Raw genomic sequence first — 9,546 nt, forward strand, 5'->3', positions numbered from 1 at the left:
TGCGTCACCTCCAAGTGTTAATGGGTGATAACACGGTGGGTGAAGCAGTCCTAAAACAAGGATGGATACAAGCTCTCCCATGCTACGTCCAACACTGTTTGGATGCACAAGATCCTGAAACCTCATTATCTCATTTAGCGCGTATAGCCGATAGAATAATGGAGAGAGGTCCTCCAACTGGACCAGGCACAATAAATCACACACAAAAAGTAGAATCAGCAAAAGACCCCGTCATAGAAGGACTCATTGCGAGTGTTAAGAGTCTCACTGAGGCTGTCACCAGAATGCAAATGGGTCATAGAAACAGGAGCAGGTCACCACAACGACCACGATCCAAGTCACAAAACAGGTCACAAATGTCCAGACAACCTGGGCAGTTTTGTTGGTACCACTGGAAGTTTGGTGTCAACTCAACCAAGTGCATGCAACCACGAATTGTCGATTTTCACCCTAAATATCCGACGTATTGTCGGTTCATTCAAATGCTCTACGTTACGTCAAATTGTCTACAAATTTCCCCCAAATACACGACGAAAGGGGGAAAAATCGACTTTTCCCCTAAATAACCGACGTGCAGGCGAAAAATCGACATTTCGCCTTTATTTCCCCTTTTTTCGCCTTTATTTCCCCTTTATTGGTTGTTTGTGACACGCGTGTCATCTGAAGAGAGCTGAAAAATAATACAGGTAATGTCTTATTAATAAGGTACATGTGCTTAATTGCAAATGCATCCCAAACAACGAATAAAGGCGAACAAAGGGGCAAATGCATTGGAAAAAAATAAGGGGGAAATAATGCGGAAATGCGCCGAAATGTCTGCTTTTTCGCCTGTCCGGGGGAAATAAAGCGGAATTTCCCCTTTATGTCGCTCTGTGTTTCAAATGTCGCTAAATTGTCGATTTTTCGCCTAAATATCCGACGAATTGTCGATTTTCACCCTAAATATCCGACGTATTGTCGGTTCATTCAAATGCTCTACGTTACGTCAAATTGTCTACAAATTTCCCCCAAATACACGACGAAAGGGGGAAAAATCGACTTTTCCCCTAAATAACCGACGTGCAGGCGAAAAATCGACATTTCGCCTTTATTTCCCCTTTTTTCGCCTTTATTTCCCCTTTATTGGTTGTTTGTGACACGCGTGTCATCTGAAGTGAGCTGAAAAATAATACAGGTAATGTCTTATTAATAAGGTACATGTGCTTAATTGCAAATGCATCCCAAACAACGAATAAAGGCGAACAAAGGGGCAAATGCATTGGAAAAAATAAGGGGGAAATAATGCGGAAATGCGCCGAAATGTCTGCTTTTTCGCCTGTCCGGGGGAAATAAAGCGGAATTTCCCCTTTATGTCGCTCTGTGTTTCAAATGTCGCTAAATTGTCGATTTTTCGCCTAAATATCCGACGAATTGTCGATTTTCACCCTAAATATCCGACGTATTGTCGGTTCATTCAAATGCTCTACGTTACGTCAAATTGTCTACAAATTTCCCCCAAATACACGACGAAAGGGGGAAAAATCGACTTTTCCCCTAAATAACCGACGTGCAGGCGAAAAATCGACATTTCGCCTTTATTTCCCCTTTATTGGTTGTTTGTGACACGCGTGTCATCTGAAGAGAGCTGAAAAATAATACAGGTAATGTCTTATTAATAAGGTACATGTGCTTAATTGCAAATGCATCCCAAACAACGAATAAAGGCGAACAAAGGGGCAAATGCATTGGAAAAAAATAAGGGGGAAATAATGCGGAAATGCGCCGAAATGTCTGCTTTTTCGCCTGTCCGGGGGAAATAAAGCGGAATTTCCCCTTTATGTCGCTCTGTGTTTCAAATGTCGCTAAATTGTCGATTTTTCGCCTAAATATCCGACGAATTGTCGATTTTCACCCTAAATATCCGCTGATTCGTCTGCTTCTCCAATATATACACACCGATGTAATTTTACACGAACTTTTAAGGCGCTTCTATCATAACCTCATATTTATTCTGTGTTCGCCTTCATTCCCACAACACTGCACATGAAAAATCCGATGTACGTAAAATATGGTTTATGTTCAATTGTTTTTATTGAAAACAAAAGCGTATTGTTGTACAATGGTATGAGTGCTTTGCAGATGCTAGAGCATCAACCGTCATAATGTAATTGCAATTGTCATGTGCCCATTTCATCTGAAGAGAGCTGGAAATTAATACAGGTGATGTCTTATTAATAACGTACATGTGCCTAATTGCGAATGCATTTGCAATCAAACAGGCTTTCTCAAGTAAAGAGTAATTACATTTTATAATAAATATTTATTGATACGAAGTTTGACATGGAAGGCATTCCACGTTTTATTTATTTCTATCATGCCTGTTGGACTATTGACACTCAAATAATTCTTGGTTATTCTAAAATGTAATTATGAAAAACTTTACTATACCTGGAAAACTGGTTTTTGCACAACTAGGTACTTGAAGCTGAACTTACGGTTTTGTTATTAAGGCGTAAGACTATACCCATAGATAAGTCGAAAACAGAATAAATTATTTTAGTATGTACAATGATAGTTTGAAGAGCCGAACTAATCAAATTTACGTGCAACTCCTTATGCGTTCTGACTTATACAGGTTTTTATCGTAGGTTATACATTCACTTTTCAGAACTAAATCACTGAATATAAACCGTTCTTGAGTGTGCAGTTGCCACATCGTAATACCGAACTGCTGCTTTTCTGGATGAGTTACAAAACTTAGTTTTCATTGATCGATTGTTCAGTGGGTAGAATACACTTCATAAAAAGCAGGGGTTAGTTATCCAAGCATAATATAGGGAGGATTACGGCAGGAGATCTAATGATTGAAGCTCTTGACTATAGTTTTAAACCTAGAAACGTCTACCTAAAATAAATACCGCCACCAGTCCTCCTTAAATATGTGACACTTGCTTGCAAAGTATAGATCAAGTGATTATTTGCATTTCATCATAATTGTTACTTCACTGCGTTTTTGAAATTTCATTTGCCCAATCATATTAAATCACGACTATATAGAAATACCGTAGTTCGCTAATTTGAAGGACAACTGTTATCAGTCTAATCGTTATACACAGGACTGAAGCGAAAAAGCAACTATTTGCTGAATTCTAGATACATATAAATTACTTATCTATGGATTCATACTTTCAAAGTCAGCAACTGTACTAACGGCTCTATTACTTTTACGTGATGTGAGTTAACTAGTGTGTAATACAGCTACAATAACTAGTCACTAGTGCGCCGCTAATTGAAACGTACTTGCAAATGTAGATTCCTAAACGAATCCACACATCAATTTTAAGTGGTAAGAAAGAATATCGTTGACGTAAACTGCAATATAAATCCTACTAAACGAACCAAGACTGTTCCATCTATTGATTTTAATTATTTCATATTCAGTGATACTAAAATTATATGATTAAAATGATCGGCATATGGAGAAATCAAATCCATCGTGACGGGATAACGTGAAATAACTTAAGTTGATCGATTAGTTTAAAATTCATAGTGCCGTAAAGATCCAATCTTGCTTTGAATATATTAACAGATATTAATTGTTCTGGTTGAGAATTCTAATAATTCAGTACTCCATGAGAGAGACACGGAGCTCAAGATGTAAACAACTTGATCTCGGTTTTTGGAATTTATTCTCAAACGATCAGTTCTAGGAGGGAAAAGATAAGACACAATAATACCAAGATCATCGATCAGTATACGGTAAGTCAGTATTAGATCACCACATAGACTGCAGGAAGATTATGGAAATAGTTTGATGCGTTTCAGTTCATCTTCATATGAAAGCTCAGAGATTTTCTCATCATTTTGATCTCTTGTCGTTGAACTCACTCTACCATAGTCACCTCATTCTTGAAACAAGGACCGGCTGTTGAAATCTCAAATTCCAAGTACGGCCTTACAAAACAGAGCTAAAACACCCTAAACATATTTTCGTCCAAGTTATGAAATCAATTGAGAATAGTCCATTAGATCCTGAGGCCTTTAAAAGATGTATCTTTACAGTTACTGGTGTTTCTAAGGCCGATGCTTATGACTCCTAGATTATTAAAGTCTTTTAACTTTAAGTGACAGAATTTCACTAATTCTGTCAAATTATATGAACCATCGTATTTATTTGCACAGCCACACTCCTGTGAAAATTAGATTTTAGTTAACACCTACACATTCATTCAGCCAGGGAGTTCGAGTCATTCTGTAAAATTATTTGGTCTGACATACTACGTATAGGTCTCTCAATTGTTGTGTGGTCTGCAAATAGTGCAACAAATGACTTCGCTGCAGTTGGTAAGCAATTCATATAAAGTAAAAAACAAACTAACACAGATACGTTATAGTTCTTGAAAGGAGATTGTTAGATCTTTAGCACATATACGTACAGAAACTATAATATCTAAATTTGATTGTATGGTGCACAAGTGCTACAGTGGACAACAATTGTTAAAATATCAACCGCAGATGATATCCAGATTCCGAAGTGCGTACTGAGACACAAGAATGATGAATTGAGTTAGTTCTTTTTTAATAAACTTGAGTGAGCGCTTTGACGACTCTCCAATGAGTCATTTGAAGATACGGACACCACTTCTTCAGGTAGTAGGTTCCAAGAGTTGGCTATTCGGTGAGAATACCTGTATTACATGAGTATTTGGTTCATTCATGGCCTTCAAACTCGCCTGCTATTCCGGGTTGTTCTAATTTGATAAGAGGGAGAGAGGATAGATCAGGCTCAAAACCACTAATAAGTATTTCATACATCAAAATCGAATCACCCTTTAATTTGTGTTAAGAGCGTAAAGAGGTCTGGCTTCCCTAACCACAGTGTATGGCGAACATCAGAATCCTGAAATTGCACGGGTAGCTGTCCTCTGTACTTGCATCACAATATCCGAGTCACCTTTGGAACAGGGGCCTGAAGCCGAAACGCAGATTTCTCATTTGTAACGTACCTGTATCCAACTTGGTGAATATCAACCCCAAAGCCCATAGGATTCTGGACTTCTTGGCTGCAATCACACGGTAGTGGACTGTGGTCTTATGACCGTGGCTCACTATTACCCTTATATCACTGTGAAAGAATTAAGGGCACTTACGCTTTTCCAATGCAGTAGCTGTTTATCTTTATATCTCCAGTGTGCATGTGAACATATTTAGTGGCGTTGATATGGATCAGCCACATTTTAGACTAGCTAACCAGAACGTCTAAGCCGTCCTGAAATGCACATGCACCTGTGTCCCATGATACTTCTCGCTAAACTTTGACATCAACAGTACCTGAAACTTAACGATACTCGGGAGTTCTTTTACACAGCACAAAATGTAAAGAATCTAGAACACAGCCTTGGGGCACTCGACTAAATACTGGTTCTCATGAGGGATATTTGGAATCTATCATTACTTTCTATCTAAGAACTACGACAAAGTCTTTGATTTTCTCCAGGAGAGACCCAGCAACCACCACTAAGCTGATAAGCTTGAGATAGCTATTCATTGCATATTAATTCAACTATACAGTCCATGATACAAGACTAAAAACGTACGAGCGATATGAGAACATGAAGAAAAACAACAAGGTACTCTAAACATGTAGAATGATAATGACTTAAACGTGCCCAAAATTGTCGACCTATCTACTGAATAATCACCAACCTCTAGAAGACATTGCCCGTGTAACACATTTTCATTGAGCTAAAAATAACGGCAATTACATCATTGGATCAGCCCCATAGTTTAGTCGCATCGTATAAGTAACTAGGTTGTGCATCAATGTTGGTAGCGCATGTCCATAACCCGTGACGACTTCGTCCTCACATTGTTATCTCAAGGATTAACAACTCACTGGCACACCCCTCAAGCATAAATTCAAAACTCGATGTCTCTAAGGACAGGCTAAAGCTGTCTCTAAATATTACGACTGTGCATGTGTGAAGATTCACCGTCCAGCTTGTGCGTTGAGAGCATCCCTGGTAGAAACGTGACACAGGAAATCCAGACAAAGGTTTGAATACTTCAGTAATCATAAATTTCGAAGAAGCTAACGACTTGAGTGATGAGGGGCTTGTTCACTGAATGGATATTACAACCACTTAGACGCCAAGTCCCCAGTCATATCAGATGATTTAAGAATTGGCTAGGTCACTGTTTTCAGTAATAGTAGCGAGATAAGCTTACACAGCCCCATTTAGTATAAAACCAACCACGACTTGTTTGAAGTCATACTAAATTGAAACGACCTTTTCCACAACAAGAACCTTTTACTTTATTTGCTCCTTGTAGTCATGCAGTTGTAAACGACACCATCGTCAAGCAGTACACATAAGTGCGACGAAATCTTAGTCTTGTATAAGGCCTCTCGAGTTTCAGAAAGACATGGCTGAGATGAAACCGTACATTGCTAGGGAAATCTTCACGTTGGAAAGTACAGATCAGTCGTGAATCCCTGACAAAGTTAATAGGATCCCTGCTTCCGTCATTACGTTGCCAGAGGGCTGGTACTATATGTAAACCAAACGGACCCACCTAACATCTAGTGACAACTCGTGAGTAAACTGCCAGACGCAATAAACCACAACGCATAAAACAACTGTCACCCATACTTTTAGAAATTAAACCGTTAGTAATCCTAGTTACCAGTCGAAAATAGCACGTAAGAGCATAACAGATCTCGAAAGTAGTTGGAGCTCTGGTTCAGATGACAGCTTAACAACCCAATTAGAATAAAACGCTACCGATGTATATAAACGGAACCACTCGACCAACCAAACATTACTTTTATACTAATAATCCTTTTTATACCCATAAATACAACTTTCTCCCAGTTAATGTAAGCGACACGCAATATTGAGTACCCACATATGAGTCTTGAAGACCACAACAATGGACCATTCGAAAATTACATTGTGACAGAATATTACGCCGGATAAACATGTCCGTTGACACACATACACCTAGACTAGAAGGCGACAAGCAATAATAGACAGAATCAAGTCAGACAATTACTGCTGGGAGTTATTTATTTTACATTATGTATAGCTACATTCTGACAGTAGTCGGAATACCTGCATCTTGACGTACAATTGTCCTTCACAATGTTCCTTAAGCATGAGACATCCACCGTGGTACAGCGAGATGATTTAGAGCCAACAACAAACACGTTGACTGTTTCATTGGTAATACACATGTCAGACGTCACTGTACTCCATTTCAGGACAGGCAGAAGGCGTCGTGTGGCAAGACGAAATGGATAGCCATCACCGAACCGCTACTGAGCATCGATCGCGTTACACTGGAAATGAAAACAAAAATCGTTAGCTGCATCATAGATCAAGTAATATCAGAGGGAATTTTGACAGTCACATTGGGATATGAGACTCTAGTCCACAGTATCATCACAACACAAGAGCACATCACACACAACACCTACCACGCCGACTGACAGGAACCACGAGCTGGGCATGCGTATATATACGTTGGTAATCATCCCGGAACGGCAAGTTATTTAACCCACTTAAACAAACCACGCGAACGATCAATAAACTTCTTTATGACACACTTATCTGTGTGACATATGATTGTGAATCACATTGAATTCTGTTTGCTATGCATATGACTTTTTATACTCGTACTCCGTTGCACAACCATAGTTATCAAAGAAGCATTGACGTCACCGTGATACCTCCTAAACTTTCCAAAATAGTTAAATGTTATTTTACGTGGACATTACTGAGACTGTTGTGCACAATTTCATACGTACCAAAACCCGAAACGGTTTCTTCATAAGGATTATGTATGAATAGTTGTAGAAATACTCAGAAAATAACATGCGACATTGGTCTCTGTGGATGCTTTGCTGCGGTTGTTCCATATTAATTTTCGTATTATGTTTATGCATTTGCTCTAGATCTACTTGTGACGTTCTGTCTCATTTGCTGGACTAACAATGATGTGAACTTTCTAGTGTCTTTTATTTTGCCTCAGTACACATCAAGCAGCACATCTATGGATGGATTCGATCTCGTTCTTGAGAAGTGCCAAAATGGTGAACCGGTGGGTTATTTGGTTGCGTATCTGAAGAAAGTGAATTCGAATGATGATTCGCAGTTGATTCTCCAAACTTCACTTGATGCTGTATAGTTGATCACCTACCATCAGTTGGAATGGGCTGGATTGTTAGCTTAGTAGATTAAAGCAGTGACAAATCTTCTGACTGAAAGCTTAAGTCGGCTTCCTAAGCTCTTCCGATAACCGCAAGCTAAATCTACCCGACAAATTGTACACGAGAGAAAAGCGCGAAATGTGGGACGAAGACTTTGCTCAAAGGCCAGTTTATGTACGGGAAAACGAGGGTTAGGATACCACAAGTATTCGGAGTTTGACAACACCTTTACCCTAAACACCCTTATAGTTGAAATATGTCAACCTAGTCAAATCAGAAGTTAGAAATGAAGGAATTCGAAGATATAGGTGAACGGCTATCAGCATGTCGATGAACTTATGGTCCAAGTTTGCTAACAGTTGAGAGGGATGCGTAGCATGGCATACACACTCGTGATCTGGTGTGAATGCCTGACCGAGCGTCTTCAGCTAGACGCGTCAATTAAAACTAATCAGACCAGCATCAAATGTCTAAGACCTACGGAACTATTTATTTTTGGGATTTATTTTCATTTATCATTTCATTAGCTTGCTATGTATAACAGCGTCTGGTTGTCTTTCCCCATTATGAGGGGTCATGTGATACATGGTAAAGCAGAAAGGCCAATCAAGGACAAAGAATGCAAATTAATCCCCGAGATTTAAGAACAGAGGAACAAGCAGAATACTTCGAGAAACTCTCTAATAGACCATCTCCACTGAATCCACCGGGCATTGAAACAGCACACACAAACTATCCTGTAGATTTCGCCCCACCAACGATCTTAGAAATCAGGATAGTCATCAGACAAATCAATAGTGGGAAGTACCTGACAATATATCATCTAAAGTCAGACATACAAGTAACTGCAAGTGTGCTCCACACTCTATTCAGAGATATTTGGTAGGAAGACCAAGTGCCACCAACAAACTGAAAAGAGGGATAATCATCAACATACCAGTGAAAGGAGATCTGAGTAAATGTGAAAGCTACAGACGCATCACACTACTATCGGTACCAGTGAAAGTTTCCAACAAAGTGTTACTGAACCGGATAAAATTATTCAGTAGTCATCCATCTTCGAGATCAGCAGACCTGATTCCTTAAGGATCGATCGTTCACAGACCAAGTCGAGACACCATGGGTCATGGTTGATCAATCACTCGAATGGAACTCGTCACCATATATCAACTTCCTTGAATATGAGAAAGCACTTGGCAGCGTGTGCAGGAGAACCTTATGGAGACTTCTTCGACACTATGGTGTACCTGAAAAGATCGTCAACATCATCCGGAGCTTATACGACGGACTACAGTGCAAAGTCACGAATGGAGGACAGCTGACAGACGCATTTCAAGTGAGAACCGAAGTCAGAC

General features: G+C 39.4%; 1 protein-coding gene across 1 annotated transcript; it reads right to left on the reverse strand.

The window, feature by feature from the left end:
- Positions 1-7,048: 7,048 nt before the first annotated feature.
- Positions 7,049-7,216, reverse strand: Smp_202770 (unnamed protein product; the record flags this gene model as incomplete). The annotated part of the gene is made up of 1 exon (XM_018791133.1): positions 7,049-7,216. The coding sequence occupies one exon, from the start codon at positions 7,214-7,216 to the stop codon at positions 7,049-7,051; it is 168 nt and encodes a 55-aa protein (XP_018645650.1).
- Between the last annotated feature and the right edge of the window lie 2,330 nt (positions 7,217-9,546).

The sequence above is a fragment of the Schistosoma mansoni genome (assembly GCF_000237925.1).
Source record: "Schistosoma mansoni, WGS project CABG00000000 data, chromosome 4 unplaced supercontig 0032, strain Puerto Rico, whole genome shotgun sequence".
NCBI classification, from domain to species: domain Eukaryota; kingdom Metazoa; phylum Platyhelminthes; class Trematoda; order Strigeidida; family Schistosomatidae; genus Schistosoma; species Schistosoma mansoni.